This window comes from Oncorhynchus gorbuscha, linkage group LG10 (assembly GCF_021184085.1).
Source record: "Oncorhynchus gorbuscha isolate QuinsamMale2020 ecotype Even-year linkage group LG10, OgorEven_v1.0, whole genome shotgun sequence".
NCBI lineage: Eukaryota > Metazoa > Chordata > Actinopteri > Salmoniformes > Salmonidae > Oncorhynchus > Oncorhynchus gorbuscha.
The window spans coordinates 45442399-45463747 of record NC_060182.1 but is presented as its reverse complement, the minus strand read 5'-3'; the positions used below and the strand labels follow the sequence as shown (position 1 = coordinate 45463747).

At 43.3% G+C, this 21349-nt stretch overlaps 2 protein-coding genes across 10 annotated transcripts in view; one reads left to right on the top strand and one right to left on the bottom strand.

Annotated features, from left to right (window-relative positions):
* Positions 1-11100, bottom strand: part of plch2a (phospholipase C, eta 2a) — a 192437-nt gene extending 181337 nt beyond the window's left edge. For 2 of the 6 annotated variants that reach the window (XM_046366274.1, XM_046366271.1), the window contains exon 1: positions 10910-11100. The gene's annotated coding sequence lies outside the window, so the exon portion shown is untranslated. Of the gene's footprint in view, positions 1-3634; positions 3802-8577; positions 8812-10909 lie in introns of those variants that run through there. The other 4 variants (XM_046366270.1, XM_046366269.1, XM_046366273.1 and 1 more) reach the window with 2 other exon arrangements.
* A 3586-nt stretch (positions 11101-14686) lies between these two features.
* The window catches only part of LOC124046175, a 93767-nt gene continuing 87104 nt past the window's right edge, over positions 14687-21349 (top strand). For 3 of the 4 annotated variants that reach the window (XM_046366263.1, XM_046366264.1, XM_046366261.1), the window contains exons 1-6: positions 14687-14760; positions 15128-15226; positions 15399-17115; positions 17349-17404; positions 17738-17957; positions 19843-20036. In XM_046366263.1, the coding sequence (XP_046222219.1) occupies positions 15400-17115; positions 17349-17404; positions 17738-17957; positions 19843-20036 (2186 nt within the window). In that variant the 5' untranslated portion in view covers positions 14687-14760; positions 15128-15226; position 15399. The remainder of the gene's footprint in view (positions 14761-15127; positions 15227-15398; positions 17116-17348; positions 17405-17737; positions 17958-19842; positions 20037-21349) is intronic. The other variant, XM_046366262.1, reaches the window with a different exon arrangement.

The window sequence follows — 21349 nt, the reverse complement described above, 5'->3', positions numbered from 1 at the left end:
GTAAACTCACCTTCCCGACTCATAGTAAACATCTCCAATCCAAAATTAAATCTAGAATCGGCTTCCTATTTCGCAACAAAGCCTCCTTCACTCACGCTGCCAGACATACCCTTGTAAAACTGACTATCCTAACGATCCTCGACTTCGGCGATGTCATTTACAAAATAGCCTCCAACAATCTACTCAGCAAACTGCATGCAGTCTATCACAGTGTCATCCGTTTTGTCACCAAAGCCTGTATATCATCCACCACTGCGACCTGTATGCTCTCGTCGGCTGGCTCTCGCTACATATTCGTCGCCAGACCCACTGGCTCCAGGTCATCTATACAGTGAGGGAAAAAAGTATTTGATCCCCTGCTGATTTTGTACGTTTGCCCACTGACAAAGAAATGATCAGTCTGTAATTTTAATGGTAGGTTTATTTGAACAGTGAGAAACAGAATAACAAAAAAATCCATAAAAACGCATGTCAAAGATGTTATAAATTGATTAGCATTTTAATGAGGGAAATAAGTATTTGATCCCCTCTCAACAAGAAAGATTTCTGGCTCCCATGTGTCTTTTATACAGGTAACGAGCTGAGATTAGGAGCACGCTCTTAAAAGGGAGTGCTCCTAATCTCAGTTTGTTACCTGTATAAAAGACACCTGTCCACAGAAGCAATCAATCAATCAGATTCCAAACTCTCCACCATGGCCAACACCAAAGAGCTCTCCAAGGATGTCAGGGACAAGATTGTAGACCTACAAAAGGCTGGAATGGGCTACAAGACCATCGCCAAGCATCTTGGTGAGAAGGTGACAACAGTTGGTGCGATTATTCGCAAATGGAAGAACACAAAATAACTGACAATCTCCCTCTGCCTGGGGCTCCATGCAAGATCTCACCTCATGGAGTTGCAATGATCATGAGAACGGTGAGGAATCAGCCCAGAACTACATGGGAGGATCTTGTCAATGATCTCAAGGCAGCTGGGACCAAAGTCACCAAGAAAACAATTGGTAACACACTACGCCGTGCCTGCAGCACCAGCAAGGTCCCCCTGCTCAAGAAAGCACATATACATGCCCGTCTGAAGTTTGCCTATGAACATCTGAATGATCATGATCAAGCATTTCGCTACACTCGCATTAACATCTGCTAACCATGTGTATGCATGTGTATGTGACAAATACAATTTAAAATTTGATTTGATTCAGAGGACAACTGGGTGAAAGTGTTGTGGTCAGATGAGACCTAAATGGAGCTCTTTGGCATCAACTCAACTCGCCGTGTTTGGAGGAGGAGGAATGCTGGCTATGACCCCAAGAACACCATCAAACATGGAGGTGGAAACATTATGCTTTGGGGGTGTTTTTCTGCTAAGGGGACAGGACAACTTCACCGCATCAAAGGGACAATGGACGGGCCATTTTCCATCTTATCTTGGGTGAGAACCTCCTTCCCTCAGCCAGGTCATTGAAAATGGGTCGTGGATGGGTATTCCAGCATGACAATGACCCAAAACACACAGCCAAGGCAACAAAGAAGTGGCTCAAGAAGAAGCACATTAAGGTCCTGGAGTGGCCGAGCCAGTCTCCAGACCTTAATCCCGAAGAAAATCTGTGGAGGGAGCTGAAGGTTCAAGTTGCCAAACGTCAGCCTCGAAACCTAATGACTTGGAGAAGATCTGCAAAGAGGAGTGGAACAAAATCCCTCCTGAAATGTGTGCAAACCTGGTGGCCAACTACAAGAACCGTCTGACCTCTGATTGCCAACTAGGGTTTTGCCACCAAGTACTAAGTCATGTTTTGCAGAGGGGTCAAATACTTATTTCCCTCATTAAAATGCAAATCAATTTATAACATTTTTGACATGTGTTTTTCTGGATTTAAAAACAATTATGTCTCTCACTGTTCAAATAAACCTACCATTAAAATTATAGACTGATCATTTCCTTGTCAGTGGGAAAACACAATCAGCAGGGGATCAAATACTTTTTTCCCCTCACTAAGTCTTTTCTAGGTAAAGCTCCACCTTATCTCAGCTCACTGGTCACCATAACAACACCCACCCGTAGCACACGCTCCAGCAGGTATATCTCACTGGTCATCCCCAAAGCCAACACCTGCTTTGGCCGCCTTTCCTTCCAGTTCTCTGCTGGCAATGACTGGAACGAATTGCAAAAATAGCTGAAGTTGGAGACTTATCTCCCTCACTAACTTTAAGCATCAGCTATCTGAGCAGCTTATCGATCGCTGCAGCTGTACACAGCCCATCTGTAAATAGCCCATGCAAACTACCTACCTCATCCCCATATTTTTTTTTATTACTTTTCTGCTCTTTTGCACACCAATATTTCTACTTGCACATCATCATCTGCACATCTATCACTCCAGTGTTAATTTGCTCAATTGTAATTACTATGGCCTATTTATTGCCTTACCTCACGCTATTTGCACACAGTATATAGACATTTGATATTGTGTTATTGACTGTACGTTTGTTTACGTGAAACTCTTGTTTTTGTGACACTGATTTGCTTCATCTTGGCCAGGTCACAGTTGTAAATGAGAAATTGTTCTCAACTGGCCTACCTAGTTAAATAAAGGTAAAATATATATTTTTAAAACATCATAGGGTATTTTGATACAAATGTGGATGCATATCAATGAGAGATATATAATAAAAATGCCATTTAACAGATGCTTTTATCCAAAGAGACTTAGTCATGCATACATTTTAAGTATGGGTGGTCCCGGGAACCAAAACCCCTATCCTGGTGTGGCAAGCACCATACTCTACCAATAGAGCTACCGAGGACCACAATTAGAGAGAGCGAGAGATAGAGAAAGCGAGCGAGAGACTTGTAAATTCACAAGTTATTCATAACAGGCTGGAGGGAATAAATCTCAGTTCCAGGTTAAAAATACCTTTCATCTTCAATAGAGCACATAGATTGCGTTCTCACCAACACAGTGTATCTATTCATAGTCAAGAGAGGAGATCAGTGGCTGTGTATCTTCAAGCGGGCACCAGACGAGACACCTAGACTTACTGTCTGCTAAGGCCGAGAGCAGGGGAGGGCATGTTTTATACAACACCTATATATGAACACATCACACTAAATGTACCACATACTTAGTAGTGTCACAACACCAATGCAAACATGCACACACACACACACACACAGTCCCCAAAGATCCTTATTAGGGAGTGGTAATAAACCAATTCACACATTACAAGGACAAGCCTTAAAAAAAAGAGACAGCGAGCGAGCGCAAGAGAGAAAATATGACATGAATCATCATTGGCTCTTAGCAGTTTGGCTCTTGGTAATTACACTCATACAGGGAGGGGGTGATGTCTCAGGAGCCAAGTGCCTAAGCTCTGATTTTGTCATGACTGAGACACAGCCATGTGTCTCTAACCTGGTTTGGGTTTGAATGACACTTTAGGGAGATTGGAGAGGGAAAAATGCTGCTGGCTGTATTATATCAACATCTCAGATTGCAGGCCTCAAATCTTAATTATCTGATACTAGCTGAAGTAACTTAATGCACAAATACACAGTAGCCCATTCCAATTACCCATTTCCAACCAACGCAACTTCTCCACTCGGCTTCCTACATAAACAATTGATGTTTATCTACCTTTACGTCGCTAGCATCCGCGCCACATTCCTCAAACTAATCCAACCATGGAGACGATGGCTTCAATGGCTTACAGTAAATACTGTTACTCCTTCACCAGAAAGTCCTTCTTAAGCTGCCAGTACTGTGTTGTCTGTGAGGACAGGCTGCTGTGTTGTAATGCTACTGCTCCCAGGTAAAGAGAACAATGTGTAGTGAGGGTGAGGGTTAAACTCAGGGGTTTGGCTGTTGGCTGGCTGGTGGGCTGAGACGTGTTCAGAACTGTTAGGAGGGCGGTCAGACTGAACAGAGGTTGTCTTGAGTGCAGGCCCGGGCACGCCTGCCTCACACATAGACAGAAATGCTTGATTGTGTGTGTTTGTGTGTGTGTGTGTTGGGAAGGGGAAAATGCACCTAACCCCACCCACGAACGGGCTCTTGCCAAGAGTATGACAAATCCTTCTATGGGAGAGGAGCTCGTCTCCCTTTCTTTAAGCCCAACCCAGGATGTTTACTCTCTATTAGTGCAGGGACGGTGAACACATTCTCACTCCCTCTTCACTCGCAATGACACACTACTCCCTATAGCTCACTCAGTGTTTCCCCTATATGCAAATCGTGACTCCCACTTTTTAGTTTTATTAAATTATTTTTGTTTTGATTTTTAATCTTAAATCATTTTCTAGGATGTTAAACATTTCCAGTGTATACTTAAACGACCAGATATAATGTATAAAAATGGAGTAATAGGTTTTTAAATACGATCATCTTTGAGAACTGACAATCACCAAAATATAAAGTAGACAGGGAGAATCTAAAATTCCCAAAATGGCATGGGCCCCCATTGATTTTGTTATAATTTTTGAGTCACTCAAAAGCCATGGTAAAATTTGTTTTAAAACCGCAAATTAGTGATCTGCGGGGCGGGTGGGTTTTAGGGCAGGGGTGTCAAACTCAATCCATGGAGGGCCTAGTGTCTGCAGGTTTTTGTTTTTTCCTTTCAATTAAGACAATCAGGTGAGGGGAGTTCTTCGCTAATTAGTGACCTTAATTCATCAATCATGTAGAAGGAGCGAAAACCAGCAGACACTCGGCCCTCCGTGGAATGAGTTTGACACGTGGTTTAGGATCATTAAATATTGTGTGGATGAAGGCCGGAATGGCGGGGGGCAAATTGACTAAAGAGAAAACAAGACCTTAAATCCATAAATGTGTCATTCTTGTGCAATTTATACAGTATCTGTAGGCTACATTGAGGTTTTTCTTTCATTATTTTTGCGTATCCGGCATTAGTGTGTAATCATAATCAAGATGGGGACTTCAAAGTTCTATGGCACATCAATGGAACTGTAACTTACTGTTCAGATGGGTTAAATGGAAACTGAAATCTGGACATAGCCTTAATATGAACTCCCCGACGGGACTTGAGAAATATGACTTATTTCAGCATCTTGAGAGAATGTGAATGCCAGTTAAGATAGCACCTCTACAGATGGTAATCTATATTTAACTGAAAGCTTATCAGAAACATGTTTGGTCGTTTTCACAGCCTTTTATTTCTTTACAAACAGATTTTTTTTTTTTGTTATTGCATTTTCTCCCCGGTACCTAAAATTCAGAGATGTCAGAGAACACTGGAAACACTACTAGTGTCAACAAGATTACATCATTCATTCTATCAATTTATGACATTCTGGTGAGCAATGGTTTATTTAGCCTTCTAGGGCAACAAATGACAGAAGAGAAGCTGCATGCATCTGACTATAGACAAGTTGACTTACAAATAGCCTACCAAAATGTCTGAAATTGTTTACCGAAATATATCTAAATCAGGCTAAATAAATCCTTCACCCAGTTCCAAAAAAATTGTTCTGCAGTCTGACTGTAGCCTACGGCGCATTTTCTATATTAGTGGGTTAGGGTCAGGTGCGGGCCTTCGATTTTCACTTTATCACATACTGTATAGTCGGGCGGTTGCAGATGGATTATTAGCAATTGCGGGCGGGTGCAGGTGAACAAACTGCTGACCCACCCACCACTACAGCAATTTTCTCTCAGCCCAATGACAGAATGTGTAGATTTGCAATGAAACTAGTTTTAAAACTGTAAAACAATCTCTCAGCCTGTCACACCCTGATCTGTCTCACCTGTCCTCGTTACTGTCTCCACCCCCTCCAGGTGTCACTTGTTTTCCCCAGTGTATTTATCCCTGTGTTTCCTGTCTCTGTGCCCGTTCGTCTTATATGTCCAAGCCGATCAGTTTTTTTCCCCATTCTTCCTGCTTTGCCTTTTCTCTTTTTCTAGTCCTCCTGGTTTTGACCCTTGCCTGTTCTGAACTCTGCTACCGCCGTACCGCCGGCCTGACCATTCTTCCTACCCTGACCTCAAGCCTGCCTGCCTGCCACTCTGTACCTCATGGACTCTGATCTGGTTATGACCTTTTGTCTGTTCACGACCATTATCTTGCCTATTCCCTTTAGATTTATTAAACAACTCCAACCATCTGCCTCCTGTGTCTGCATTTGGGTCTCACCTAGTGTCATGATACAGCCACATGACAAAATGTGTAGAATTACAGAAATGTGCTTTAAAACTAAAATGTTCTTTCAGCCCCATGGCAAAAATGTATACAATTGCAGGAAATTAGCATTGAAAGTGCATTTGTTTCACCCAGTCACATGTCAAAAATGTGTAGAATTGCAGGAAACTAGCTTTTAAACTCTAAAAGGTTTTCTCCACCCCATGGCAAAATGTGTAGAATTGCTCCTAGAGCAGAGTTATGTGACACACGCACTGATAAAAGACGCCTATACCTGTAAGACAGCTTCCCCCCTTTTAACGCCGTCTCTCAATGTCACAACAAGACACAACACAGACCACAAAATGAAGTACAGTTCTCGTGTAGTAGATGAGTTGTAACCGAAACCGATTGTGCCATAAACCACCGAAGAGACAGATTGAGCTGACACTTCCATCACTATGGCTGAGTCCCAAATGACACCCTATTCCTTAATGTAGTGCATTTGGGAGTCTGTCTCCTTGGTTGTTTACAGCACATTCGGTGTCGGTTACAACTCGCCTACTACACGAGTACTGTACTTTTGTGGTCCCTGTTGTGTCTTCTTGTGACAATGAGTGACAGAGAGCTAATCGGGGGGGAAGCTTCTTTTTTTTTTTACAGGTATAGTGGTATTCTGTGTGTTTTATCCACCCTGGTGGTCAAAGGCTGTGGACACAATGGCTCTTTCACTTTTAGTAACTACTACAACGTTACTTTTACAGAACACACACACAATGGGTCTGGTACAAAACAGGCTTCCACCGTACACCACAGACTGATGCTGAGGGAAAATTCATTGAGTTTCTTCAGAGCCCAAGTTCAAAACACACAGGCACATACGGTGTATTCAGACATGGCTTTCGGCTTCTGCGTCTCCAAATTGTGTAAATGATCTCACATGATCGGATATCATTGTTAGATATTGCTATACGTTAACATTATTATTCACATCAGTACAGTGTAGCAGGTTGACTCGCAGTTAAGAGCGTTTGGCCAGTAACTGAAAGGTCATTGATATGAATCCCAGAGCAGACTAGGTGAAAAATATGTCAATGTGCCCTTGACTAAAGGCACTAAACACTAATTGCTCCTGGATGTCGCTCTGGAAAAGAGAGTCTGCTAAATGACTAAAATGTACATTCAGAATAAATAACAAAATATGTTAGTTGGCGTTATACATTAAACCAGTAACTCAACTTTTTGGCATTGTGTTGTGACCTCTCCAAACACCTTTCAAATGTTCCTAATGCAGGCTTAATCCACAAAATTAACTAAATAAATGTTTCTTTCCACAGACCAGTCTTTAATTAATTGTGAAGAGGCGGCACTGGCTACCACCCAACAGTTGGTCCTCCTTACCCATCCGTTACATAGGAATCACTGTCTTTAAACTGAAAGGGGCAAATCCTAACTTAAGGTCTCTCACTGACATCAATGCATGACTAAGTGAAAATGTGAAAATGAAGTGGAAGGTATAAGCCCCATAATGATGACATACAGAACCCACTGTCTCCTCATCAGGCTTGCGGCAAGAAGTCATGTGTTTCCTGGGACACGGAACATCTACCTTGGCAGATGACAGCGGTGGAAACGGTATTTCCTCACTAAATACACTGGTTTACAGCTGATTTATAGCCTCTTAGCACATCAACCTTTAGCCTGCGGCGCCGCAAGGCTAGCTCTGCCACTCTAGCATTGAAGACCAACACATGGGACTCAATGACACTTGTTACTGTATTTTATTTATTTAACCCTTTATTTTACTAGGAAAGTTGACAGAGAACATATTTTCATATACAGCAAGGACCTGGTGAATTAAAGTTGCGAGATAAATGACAGGTTTGGTTGTGTAAAAAAACAACAGAGGAAAGAGTGTGTTCACAGGAGAAATCAGACCCCTGAAGTAACATGGAGTCTCCTGTTCAGTTGGGCCTCCTCCCCTTTGCAGTGGGTTACATGTTTGTTTTTCCTCACTCTTCCAGCTATAAGGTGTAGAGTTTCAGCGCCAGCCAGAAAATCCCCCCTAAAAACCTCAAAGGGGTGAAAACCTACACCGCATTGATTAAACGCAGCAAAAACTCCACAAAGGATGTCTAACCTGCTCTTCCAATCAAATAGCACTGTTGTTAAAGACTGTTGGGGTTGTGATACAGTACAGTCCCAATAGTTGAGTTAAACTGGGCTTGTTTGAATGGCGTCTGGCTGTACAAACCGCAAGGGAGAAACTAAGCACACAACACACCCACACCTGAATTGCACAGGAAAGATTATTTTACCAATAGAAGTCCATCCCTGCTAGATAGTAAAAGTAGACTTGCCCTCGCCACACCTTTGTGGTGAGCAACAGCACTGATTTATCTGTAAGTAAGATAGGCAAGAAATAAGAACGGTGATATGACATTACCTTTCTGAGAGGAAATAAGAGGCAGAGGACACAGCCAAGTCTAGCCTTGATGTTGGTGTGTTTCAGTGTGTGGCGTCCTGCGAAAATTCCCCCACTTGGACAGCTTTACAACTCTTATCCCCACACACCTCCGTAAAATCCCTCACACACACACACACACCTGAGAAGCAGCACACACTACTGCAACAGCCGGAAGTGAGTTATGTCATTTCAATGAGCTTTGTCTATAGCGGGTATTCATGCTGGTGTGCGTCAACGCAGACAGGACATGTGAGGGCAAAGCCCGAGGTTTGGTAGGGGAGGGCTAGTACCTGTACCTAGGAAAGGGTGGGGTGGGGTCAGCCGTGGGTGGTGAGCATGCACCAATACAAATCTCTCTGCCCCCTGTGGCAAGCAAAGAAAAAAAACCATACTGCGCTACTACTCTTTGACAAGGGGAGATTGATTCAAATTCATTTGAATCTTTTTCTGCTCGTACCGTCATGAGCTGTCACCAAGATTAGATCAAGATGGAAATTGAAACAATTTAACAATAGGCTACGGGTAAGACATCTTTCCTTGTTGAGTGAGTCCTTCTATAGCATGTTTTCTTTTGAGACTAATACTTTTGCAGACAATATTTGACTACTTCAGCATTTTAGAAATGTTTTCATTTCAGGGAAGGAGTAGGTTGTGCTGTGATTGTAGGAAGATAAGGAGAGTGGCCTATTTATTACAATGGACTGATACAGGTCTGTTATGCTAAGTTAAGCAGAGGGACAACACACACACAAATCAAATCATATTGGTCACATATACATGTTTAGCAGATGTTATTGCGGGTGTAGCGAAATGCTTGTGTTTTTAGCTCCAACAGTGCAGTAATATCTAACAAATATTATTTAACAACAATACACACAAATCTAAACGAGGAATTGAATTAAGAATATATACATATATGGACGAGCAATGTCAGAGCGGCACAGTTAACATTGTTTGCTAGTGGCGTGTTCGAGAGTCAAATGAACTGTCCCGTGGCCGATTTGGACGGCCCTACTGTGCAGGGTACTGGAAATGTCATGCAAACTTCAAAAGGGATTCATGTGGCAAAATACAATCAAGAGAAAAATAATATAGTAATCACAGGCTAGAAAAGGTCCGTCAGAAATGTACTTCTTACATATAAAAGCATTGCAATATGTTTTGCATTGGTTAATATTCCGTTGGCATCAAAGGAACACCAAGTGTCTATAATACATGTCAATGTTATATCATGATTTTCATTCTATACGGAAATATGTTTTACAATTATGTCGTTCGAGAAACTGCTACTTGTTTTTTGTTCCCACAGTTCGTCTACCTTATTCATGAATCTTCCACGAACACAATGGCAATGTTACCACAGCCTTATCCTAGCCTTAACCACGCACACACTACACGCATGCAAGCAGGCACACACGCATGTAGACACACACACAGTGATGTGTCTTCACACATGTAGCCTTCCCTCAGAGGGCAAAGTCCTGCTGGATGTGCCTAAGAAGAGACTATGTCTGGGCATGGCCAAGTCACCCTATGACACTTTATGATGTTGCTGCATTGTAAAACAAACATCACTGTCGGACTGCTACAGATTGTGGTCTGTTTAAAACGTGAAACAGAATTAGCTCAGTGCCTAGCCTCTTTTCACAGCTGCTGTGAGAAAAGACTACTAAGCGCCTAGTACTCCGACCTTATGCCAGTGTCCGTTATAGCAATTAGTTCAGTGGCTGGATATATCCTAACCAGATGTCACCTGAGGTAATCATGGAATCTAGTGTGGGGCCAAACAAGCTGCTGTTTTATCTCTTTGGCAGGTGTTGTGCTGCCGGTTCCAGTGCTTCCTTCCTCATTGGGTTGTTTCCCCACTGGTCACAGACGTCAATTCAATGTCTATTCCACATTAGTTCAAGGTCATTTAATTGAAATGATGTGGAAACAGTGTGGGCCCAGTGGGTTGGGGTCTCCTGAGGATCCTGTGCTTCGCAAATAGAGATCAATGACTCACCCAGCAGTCAACAGCAAACACGAACCTCATCGAAGGAGCACTACAACTCTATTCACAGATGTTCTACTACTCTATTAAATTATAAAGAGATTTTGATTCGCACAAGCTGGAATTCTGTGCAGTTTTGATGGGCATGGGGCAGTGGGCTAAGAGGCCACAATAAAGTGGGACAGGTTCTAGTCTAGTCCTTTATCTGGTTGCATGGTGGAATGTTAGTGTTCAGTCGCCAAGTGAAACCTCTCCAGTGAATTAAGTGCAGTGACTGCCATGCTGATAAAACCAACAGAGGAATACTGCCAGACTTACCTTTGTAGTCTACTCTGGCACTTCAGTCCCATCCTGTGCTGCCAACGAGCAGTGTGCTCACCCTGCACCATCTAGCCTCCATCTGTAAGAAGTCACAAGTATCCCACAACTTTAGGGGGGAGGGAAAAACATCAGCAGCTGCCCATTAACTGTAGACACACTTCCTGGTCTGCAGCTGCCTGTAAGTAAACTCATCAAAGTTTTTCCGCTACTCTAACTGTCTAAGGGTTACTACCAGCTCTTCTTATTGAGAGCGGCTCTCTCAGAACAGTACCTGCCCTCTGCAGCACAGAAAAGGTGTTCGCCACCTAGCGGAACAGCTACAGCTTGGTTCAGGTAGCTGAATTGAAGGGACAAAGAAACTGGTTCTACAACTTATCTACAGGGTAGGGCAAGCGGCAGGATGATTGAGCACACTCAACACAGTTAAGGAAATGTGACCCAGCTATGAAAGTTTGGGGAGGGACATGTCTGTCAAAAACGAAAAAGTAATGACAAAATAAATGTGTACAATATATTAGTTAATTCATCCAGAATGTAGCCTAGCGATTAAGGTCGCTGGTCCGAATCCTCAAGCCAGCAAATTGGAAAAAAAATTCGATGTTGATTTTAGTGATCACACTATATACTGTTCATATCGTTGTTTGTTATGACGTTTCACAAGTTCACGACAAGTATGGAAGTTCAGTAAGTCCGATACGGAAATGACACAATAGTATTTTTATGGATATAAAAATGGATGCGTTGTGTCAGGCTGTTACAATATTGTTGCATCATATTGATGCATTACGAAAGTAGACGCGAGGACTCCTAGCACCGCACTGTGGCCACAGAAGTTTGTTTCCTTCAAGTCAAAGGTTTTTCCGGGAATATTTTTTTATAACTAACACATCAGTCGTAGCTCTTTGTACTATATGTGGAGCTAGTTTACAGAACTGTCTCGACAGGCAATAGGAAAGTCGAATAACTATGCTAAACTGGGAAGATGTCTTAGTCTGACAGTTACAGAAATGGACTGATTATTTTTCAATTGTCGTGAATTTACAGTCATTCAAGCAACTGAGTGCTTGCTAAGTTAGCTAGCAGCCAGACTCTAGCAATGCCTCTCGTCCCTGCAAACCAGCCACAATTGCTTCGCGCAAGTCAGTAGGACGAACCTTATGAACACTGTCTGAGAAACAGGAACGCGAATTTGCAGGCAGGTAGGATAGACCGATACCTTACATGACAATTTAGAACATAGCAGTCAGCCATGTCCTACTTTATGATGCACTATATATGCAAAAGTATGTGGACACCCCTTCAAATGATCGGATTCGGCTATTTCAGCCACACCCATTGCTGCATGTGTATAAAATTAGGCACACAGCCATGCGATCTCCATAGACAAACATTTGCAGTAAAATGGCCTTACTGAAGAGCTCTGTGGCTTTCAACGTGGCACTGTCAAAAGGATGCCACCTTTCCAACAAGTCAGTTCATCAAATGTCTGCCCTATTAGAGCTGCCCCGGTCAACTGTAAGTGCTGTTGGAAACTTAACAATAACAATAGCTCAGCTGCGAATTGATGGGCTACACAAGCTCACAGAACGGTACCAAAAATCATCTGTCACATCACATATACTTTTGGTAGTGTATTTATATTATTCTTACAGTAGCTACTCTTCCCCCCCTTCCCCCTTTACTCATACAGCTGCATTGGAGAAAAGAGATCAAACTCCTGTCAGACCTTGTATACTGTGGTTTAACCACATTCTCAGGTAGGTAAACAAACAGCTTCACCCCTGTAGTACGATGTTGATTTAGTGTTCAATCTGATACGCAAGCATGTCTTTACCACACATTCTCCCTGTCCCTTCATGTGTCATCCAGGGTACCAGATGTAGGGAGAAGAGTATGTCAATATCATCCAGGTGGACCCTACCCTGCACGGGGGCACAGTCCTGTGCCAGACAAGGAGCCCAGGTGTATCTCCACAGCCTGTTTCCCTACCTGCTGGACAAGTTGCTGGTGTGCCTGGAGAATGAGCTGGAGAGCAGAAGTGGCCAATCCCTGGAGCCTGGATGAGAGGCTGGGTCCAGAGGGTGGTGGGGCAGCTCACGGAACCCCAGAGGAGGATGTGCATGCTGGTCTTGTTGGCCCTCCAGCCGGCACTCTTCATCATCCACCGGTTGCACGGTGCCCTGTTTTACATCAGCGGGGCCTTCTACCACCTGGGGAACAAGACGGCCAGCATCCTCTATGTGGGTATTTGTTTGTGAACCTATGAAGGAACAGAGATTCGTGTCAATGACGTGAGCCCCATTGTTAGCCTTTGCAACTAACAACAAAGGGTAAAGAAAGCTTCAGAATATGTTATGCTTGACATTAAGAAGCTATATTTTGGGGTTTAAAGCCTATAAATACAATCCCAAATGGTTGGATAGTAGATCCTTTGCTACACCACTACTAATCTCCAACTGATTTGAATAATGTCTCTTCTGTACTAGATAAATCTAGCTAGCTTGCTGCTCATTGCTAGCAGGCTGCGTGGGCAGCCAAGCTGGTTGGAACTGGATATCTAGCTAGCATTACAGATGGACAAACAAGCCAAAAATGATTATTCAGACTAGATATATAACTAGCTAGATATCTTAGCTGGGTTATCAAATGAATGCCTGTGTTGGAAAATAGCTAGCTTGTCAAGTTCAAATCCTTAGCTAGCTAAGCAACTTGAGTCACTCAATGACTTTTGGTGATGCAGTCCATCCTGACCAGAAAACCAGTTATTCTAACCTAATCTGTTATCAACGACAACTATTTGGGCAACGTCTTTTAATTGCACACAAAGTGGTGATGTCGTTTTCTCAACAATATTTCTGATTTATGTTGAATAACTGCCAATGCTTGCCTTGCCTCAACTACAGCATGACACTTAACGAAAGTTGTAGCTCTTGGTAAATGCATTTGGTAATGTTCCCACGAGACATGAACCCACCAAACTTGTCAGTTTTTTCAGTGGCACAGGACACCGTACTGCATGCAGTTGTTGTATTGAATTAACTTTTCACCACCTTGGCTTCGTAGCTTGAAATTAAAAGTGATTTGTTTTGTCAATTTGACATGGTTCCTCATAGGTCCTACGTCAGACATCAGCTCTGTTGTAGACAGAATACATGATATGAAAAAAATATATTTTTAGCCATTTGACACAGCACTTTTGTTACATGGCTTCACTTTCTAAATGACGGGATCGCCACATTGGACTGTTGAATCGTTAAACACACCTTTGTCTTAGAGTTTAGCTATCCCTGTTCAAGTTACTTCCAAATAGCATCTCACTTCAGAGAATGCCTAGAGATCTTATTTTGGGACCTTGATTCAGATATTGCTGAAAACTCTGGCAAGTTATCTCCAGTGTGAAACAAAATGGAAAAATTGTTTTTGTAATATTTCAGCTTATTATTGTGAAGCTCTGTCCTCAGCTCTTTCAATTCTGTATCAGGGATACACACTGGAATCATTTGTGTATATTTTTCGTTCTTTAATATACTTGTTTTATATATTTTATGGGCATGCATAATGCAGTGTACTATATTAAGCAATCATTCATTTTGAAGTGGTTTGCATATGAATCATGTTTGGATTGTATCAGTCTAATTTATCTGAATTAAAACGTAATAAAATATAAATAAACTATGCAACTTTTGTAATAAACAACTGTGCAATTATTTATGTGTCTTGTTTTATTGATAAAGTGGTGACTGTAATGCTTGTTGACACTATGGCTGTTCTTGTGGATCAGTCACGTCTTAGCTCCAGCCTGCAATGCTTCTGCTACTGATTGGCTGCGAACGGAAGAGTTGGTTCAGGTCAGTGGAAACCAGCAAATTGGCTTTAAATGGTTCCTTCATGAAATTGTATTCTGAACCGGTTTGGAAAATAAACCTACCAATAATAACTATCTTAGTTCAATGTGAGCTTTCCACCACCGGTTCTTTACCGGTAGCTAACGTTAGCCAGGTAACGTTAATCAAAGCTCAGCTGCACACTGTAACCAAGGTAGCCAGCTAGCAGCAGTTAGCTATTTGTTTTGATATGTTCATGCACTTTCCACTTTGTCATTTTTTAACTATTTTGCGGCAAGATGACATGTGTAGACAGTTGATGTAGGAAGTCCCAGCCAATTTACAAGTGTGTAGTCTGTTTTTTTAAATAATCTGCCTCTGATCCGTTTAGTGGGGGTGGGGTGCCATGTGTTCACCAGGCAGCAGTAGACAATCTGTGCTGTTAAGGCAATAGAACCGTGAACGAACGCTGAATAGATGACAGTTTATGGTAAGAAACCTGGACCTTTTATAATTTCTTTCAAATGGACATTATGTACACAAATGTTGTATTTAAATGTAATGCTTTATTCAAATGTTTGGCCCAAACGATAGGCTGCTTAGTATGTAAATTAATAAATCATGCAATTAGGTCTGAATTATATGTTCACTCCACATTTCAGAATGGCTTGGCATTCCCAGAGAGGTCAGGGGAGGCAGTCTGGGGGATTCTCGCAAAGAAAGTACGTGCCCAGGAGGCCCCTGGTCCAAAGCAACCGGTCTGTCTGTGGGGAGAATGAAGTGGACCAGTTACTAGACCTCCTTTCTACTCTCAGCGAAGATAGGCCTCCCTACTTAAGTGTCTCTGATGAGGTGCTGGACAGGCACACATCTGAGCCTGTCTTGAGACCGAAAAACCTGAGCCGCAACACTGACTTAACAGAACGTGGTCCCACTTGGAGTGCCAAGCTTGGGAAGTTGTCCCATCAGGGAAGTGAGGAGAAAGGGTCAGAGGTCAATTTGACTGACAGGGATATCCTTGTTCCTATTCGGTTACAAGGGGGTGCTTCATTGACCTCTGGTCATCCTTATGGCTCAATTGCGGGTCGAGGTGATGGTGGCAACTGTGTCAATTGGCTTGGGAAATGGGGCAGGGGACGTCAACAGCCAGTGGAGAGAGAATGTGTCTCTTTTGTCCAAAAATGCAACAGCGGTTCACTAGGTTCTACTTTTCCCGGAGATGCTCCTTTCTACCCTGCAGTTCCCGACATGCTAGACAGGCGTCAGGGGGAACATGGAAAGCCTGCCTGTCCGAAGCAGAATGAAAATGTGTCAACATTCCAGGATCTACTAGAGTCCTCCTGGACATCTGCGAGCTTGCATAGGTCAATGTTGGATCTGGAGATCGGCTTATCAGTTGTGGATCTAGGCCTACTACCCCAGGCACTGAATACCTCTGGAGACTTGGCCTTATCTCCTGTGAATCTTGGATCTCCTTTAGATCACGAATCTCATGGCCCTAGGCCCTCTATCTCTTGCAATGCAAAAATGTCATGCTCCATCATCCACTGTCACAAAGGGGGCAGAAGGTGTTCTACCAGCAAGGATGGGTCTTCCACAAGTCTATATAAGGCTAACAGGGAAACCGAGTTCTCTGAACTCCGTCTTCAAAGCGAAATCGCAAAGAATGCTGGACAACAATCAACAAACATCCATTCTCCTAGTGTATCAGTGAAGGCACACATTAAACCATGGAGGGAAGCTGAAAGAAAGGCAGAAAAGAAGACTGATGTTTTTGCAAAGGCAGACAAGAAGACTGATGTTTTTGCGTCGACCATGCGTGGCTCAGATTTCCCAAGTAATATGTACTTTTTACCTGCAAGCCTCTCTCAGTATAGCTTCAGCGGTAGACAAAACAGCACAGAGGTGGCGTACCCTGAGCATAATACAAAATGGTCCAATGAATTCTCAGGTCAAGCTAAGTCCGATTCAGTGGACACTGTGCATAGTTTTTACCCTACTTTAAAAGGGGTGGAGGATTTGTTTGAGGTGCCGAGAGTCACAACAAGTAATCCAGCTGTGTCACATTCTCTCTTGTGGGAAGAAAGACTTGGAATCACTAAGAATTTGGGTCAAATTACCCTCTCGGACAGAGAGAGGGCAGCTCACCTGAAGCGAAGCACTCCGAATGCCTCAAGCCAAGACAACAGAGAGGGCCTCTCTCTGCTCCTCCATAGCCATGGCAGAAGAACTCCTGGGTCAACTACTCCTGAAAGGCAATGTCAGAGCGACCCATTAGTTACAACACACACAGGCACATTGCATACATTGACAGGAGGCGCCAGTGGTGAATTTCTTGGTGAAAGAGATCTGTCTGCAGTTCATCAGTCCTTGCCTACGGTACGTTGACACACTTAAGCACCTTTGCTGAGCGTGTTCTTGTGTGTGTGTGTGTGTGTGTGTGTGTGTGTGTGTGTGTGTGTGTGTGTGTGTGTGTGTGTGTGTGTGTGTGTGTGTGTGTGTGTGTGTGTGTGTGTGTGTGTGTGTGTGTGTGTGTGTGTGTGTGTGTGTGTGTGTGTGTGTAACATGAGAATGATCCTGGCCACTCTAACACCTTTCTTTTGTTCGGGCAGCCTATTGACGCAGTAGAGATTCATAGCCCCAGTCTTGTGGAGACAATAGAGGACAGGTATGGGACTCTCTCCTTAGGTAAAATATCTGCAAAAATAACAAGTCACAAGCTGTCACTCAGACACCTGACACAAAATAATTGGGTGCAAAAAAACATTGAGGTGCAGGACAGGTGTCAATTCCTTTAGGATGGCAATGGACATTTAATGTTTTGGAAAATAATGACCAAGCAGCCAAACTTTGTATAAATACATTTGGGGTGAACTTCTGTTCAACAGCAACATCTCAAGTGTATAGGTATTGTGTGGTGGTGGTGGTGGGGGGGGGGGTGTTGTGGTATTGTGATGTTTGTGCCTCTTAATTGCACCTGAGGGCTGGAATGTACTTGTAGCAGGTGGCTGGCACTCTACAGATTCAGACTGCAGTTGCGCTGCTTCAGGACATGGGACCATCAGTGGAGGTCACACACACGGGCCAGACTCCAGCACCGGAGACACTTCCTGAGGACCGGCCTCTCTGCCCTGAGGTGGGCTGTGGTGACCCGACGTGCCCAGACAGACACCCTTGCCAGGAGGACGGATGCCCTGACCCTCGCCCACTGTTTCCATCGGGTCAGCGATGATACTCAGCCTGGGTGCCTGTCTGTTTCTGCTCTCTTGCCAACTCCTTCAATTGTATGCCGATTCCATAAGGAGTTGGCAAGAGAGCAGAAGCAGACTGGCACCCAGACTAATAATTACTAGGTCCAGAGGGTTTTCCACACCATGCAACCTAATCAGGAAAAATTCGTAGCTATAACTATAACTAGGACCCAGAGTTCTTCCTGGTCATGTCACATGGTCACAATGAACTCCTGGCCCTATGAAGAGTGCATGGTGTTTATGTTGAGATTCACACTAGGGCTTAGACTTTACATTGTATGAGGTTAAGACACCCCATCCACCACCAGAGAACAATGTGCTGTTGTTGCCAGGGCAGAATGTCTGTCTGGTGTTTTCTCAGATGTTCACACAGCAGAGCTAAATAACAAATATGACATGTCTTCTGAGGACATATTGCTCAACTCCATGTTACATGGAAACTAACCTCGTCCCCAGGCTCTACCGCAGAGTGCCAGCTGGCAGACCAGATTGCATGGAAACAAACTTTGGCTATTATCTGGGACTAGCCTTAATGTATGCTTGTATGAGAATATTCATTTATCATAACTGACATACAGTGCATTTGGAAAGTATTCAGACCTTGACTTTTTCCACATTTTGTTACTTTACAGCCTTATTATAAAATATATTAAATAAAAAACTCACTCTACACACTATCCCATGATGACAAAGCGAAACAGGTTTATTAAAAATATAAAACAGAAATACCTTATTTACATAAGTATTCAGACCCTTTGCTATGAGACGCCAAATTGAGCTCAGGTGCATCCTGTTTCCATTTATCATTCTTGAGATGTTTCTACAACTTGGAGTGCACCTGTGGTATATTCAATTGATTGGACAAGGCACACCCCTGATTTGGAAAGGCACACCCCTGTCTATATAAGGTCCCACAGTTGACAGTGCATGTCAGAGCAAAAGCCAAGCGATGAGGTCGAAGGAATTGTACGTAGAACTCAGAGGCAGGATTATGTCGGCACAGATCCAGGGAAGGGTACCAAAAAATGTCTGAAACATTGAAGGTCCCCAATAACACAGTGGCCTCCATCATTCTTAAATGGAAGAGGTTTGGAACCACCCAAGACTCTTTTTAGAGCTGGCCGCCCGGCCAAACTGAGCAATCGGGGGAGAAGGACCTTGGTCAGGGAGGTGACCAAGAACCCGATGGTCACTCTGACAGAGCTCCAGAGTTCCGCTGTGGAGATAGGATAACCTTTTAGAAGGACAACAATCTCTGCAGCACTCTACCAATCAGGCCTTTATGGTAGCGGGTCCAGACGGAAGCCACTCCTCAGTAAAAGGCACATGACAGCCTGCTTGGAGTTTTCCAAAAGGCACCTAAAGGACTCCGATCATGAGAAACAAGATTCTCTGGTCTGATGAAACCAAGATTGAACTCTTCGGCCCGAATGCCAAGCTTCACCTCTGGAGGAAACCTGGCACCTCCCTACGGTGAAGCATGGTGGTGGCAGCATCATGCTGTGGGGATGTTTTTAAGTGGCAGGGACTGGAAGACTAGTCAGGAGATGAACTTAGCAAAGTACAGAGAGATCCTTGATGACAACCTCCTCCAGAGTTCTCAGGTCCTCAGACTGAGGCGATGGTTCACTTTCCAACAGGACAACAACCCTAAGCACACAGCCAAGACAATGCAGGAGTGGCTTCGGGAGTGTCCTTGAGTGTCCTAGCCAGAGCTAGGGGGAAAAGGCAAAGGGTCTGAATACTTTCCGAATGCACTGTATGTGTAATGTGTGCTACGAACAACATACAGAAATGTAATCTTCATGAACATCCAGCTTATTCAAACGGCTAGTTATTCCTCTCCTTATAACAGTGGAGGACGTGTGTGGGACAGATGCATTGTCTCAACGTGAGCCCTGGCTCTGTGCGGGGTGACATTGGGGTCGTGTGCCTGCTGAGGAGACTGACCCAGCCCAGCAACACCCTGGTCCTGAGGACGGCCTACTGTGCCTGGAGGAGCCACATCCAGGGCATGCAGCTCGGCAGGGCATCGCTCATACACTACCAGTAAGACAGATGAACACACAACCATCCACTGGGCACAGATGTCAGTTCAACGTCTGGTTTTGTTTTACATTTGGTTGATTTGTCAACTAACGTGAATTCGACAACAAATTCCCTTACGTCCTTTACTTTTTCCCATGTAAATGGACCTATGAGCACCAACATGTGAAGTTCATAGGAGCACATCAAATTTGGTGTCAAATTAAAACGGAGTTTATATTTTTTATAAATTAAGGCGTATCAATTTTTCAACAATATTCCTTCCTAAAATGTGGAATAAGCAAAGGTTTTTCTTCTAGTTAAACAGATGGAAAAGGGATCTTGGGAAACATCTACCAGTAAAAGTGTTAAACGGTATTAAAAATTAATCAAAACATTATTGAAGTTAAAGACCATTGCCAACTAATATAAACATTTATATTTGTCTGATAAATGACTAAAATATAATATTTAATTTTGCTGAAATTATTTGCCTTCTATAAGAAATATCTTGTGTCTTGTCATTCTGTTACCAAAAACCCACATATCTTGAAGATATTTTCAAATTTCTCTCATGAGGAGGGGTGATATTAATGACAAGTACAATAGATCTTCTAATTGGTTAGTGTTTTTACTGACAACAATTTTGTTTATGATTTCTGCAGTGATTAAAACATGTCACTGTTACAAAATGCTACAAAATGCTAAAAATCTGTATCAGAATGACTCCAATTGAATTGGCAAAAAGGGGAAATGATAGTAGTCACAAACCACAGTTAGGCTACCTGCTACTGTCCTCCCTTCCACTGGTATACTGTTATGTTCAGCTCATAGTGTCTCCTGCTACTGTCCTCCCTTCCACTGGTATACTGTTATGTTCAGCTCATAGTGTCACCTGCTACTGTCCTCCCTTCCACTGGTATACTGTTATGTTCAGCTCATAGTGTCTCCTGCTACTGTCCTACCTTCCACTGGTATACTGTTATGTTCAGCTCATAGTGTCTCCTGCTACTGTCCTCCCTTCCACTGGCATACTGTTATGTTCAGCTCATAGTGTCTCCTGCTACTGTCCTCCCTTCCACTGGTATACTGTTATGTTCAGCTCATAGTGTCTCCTGCTACTGTCCTCCCTTCCACTGGTATACTGTTATGTTCAGCTCATAGTGTCTCCTGCTACTGTCCTCCCTTCCACTGGTATACTGTTATGTTCAGCTCATAGTGTCTCCTGCTACTGTCCTCCCTTCCACTGGTATACTGTTATGTTCAGCTCATAGTGTCTCCTGCTACTGTCCTCCCTTCCACTGGTATACTGTTATGTTCAGCTCATAGTGTCTCCT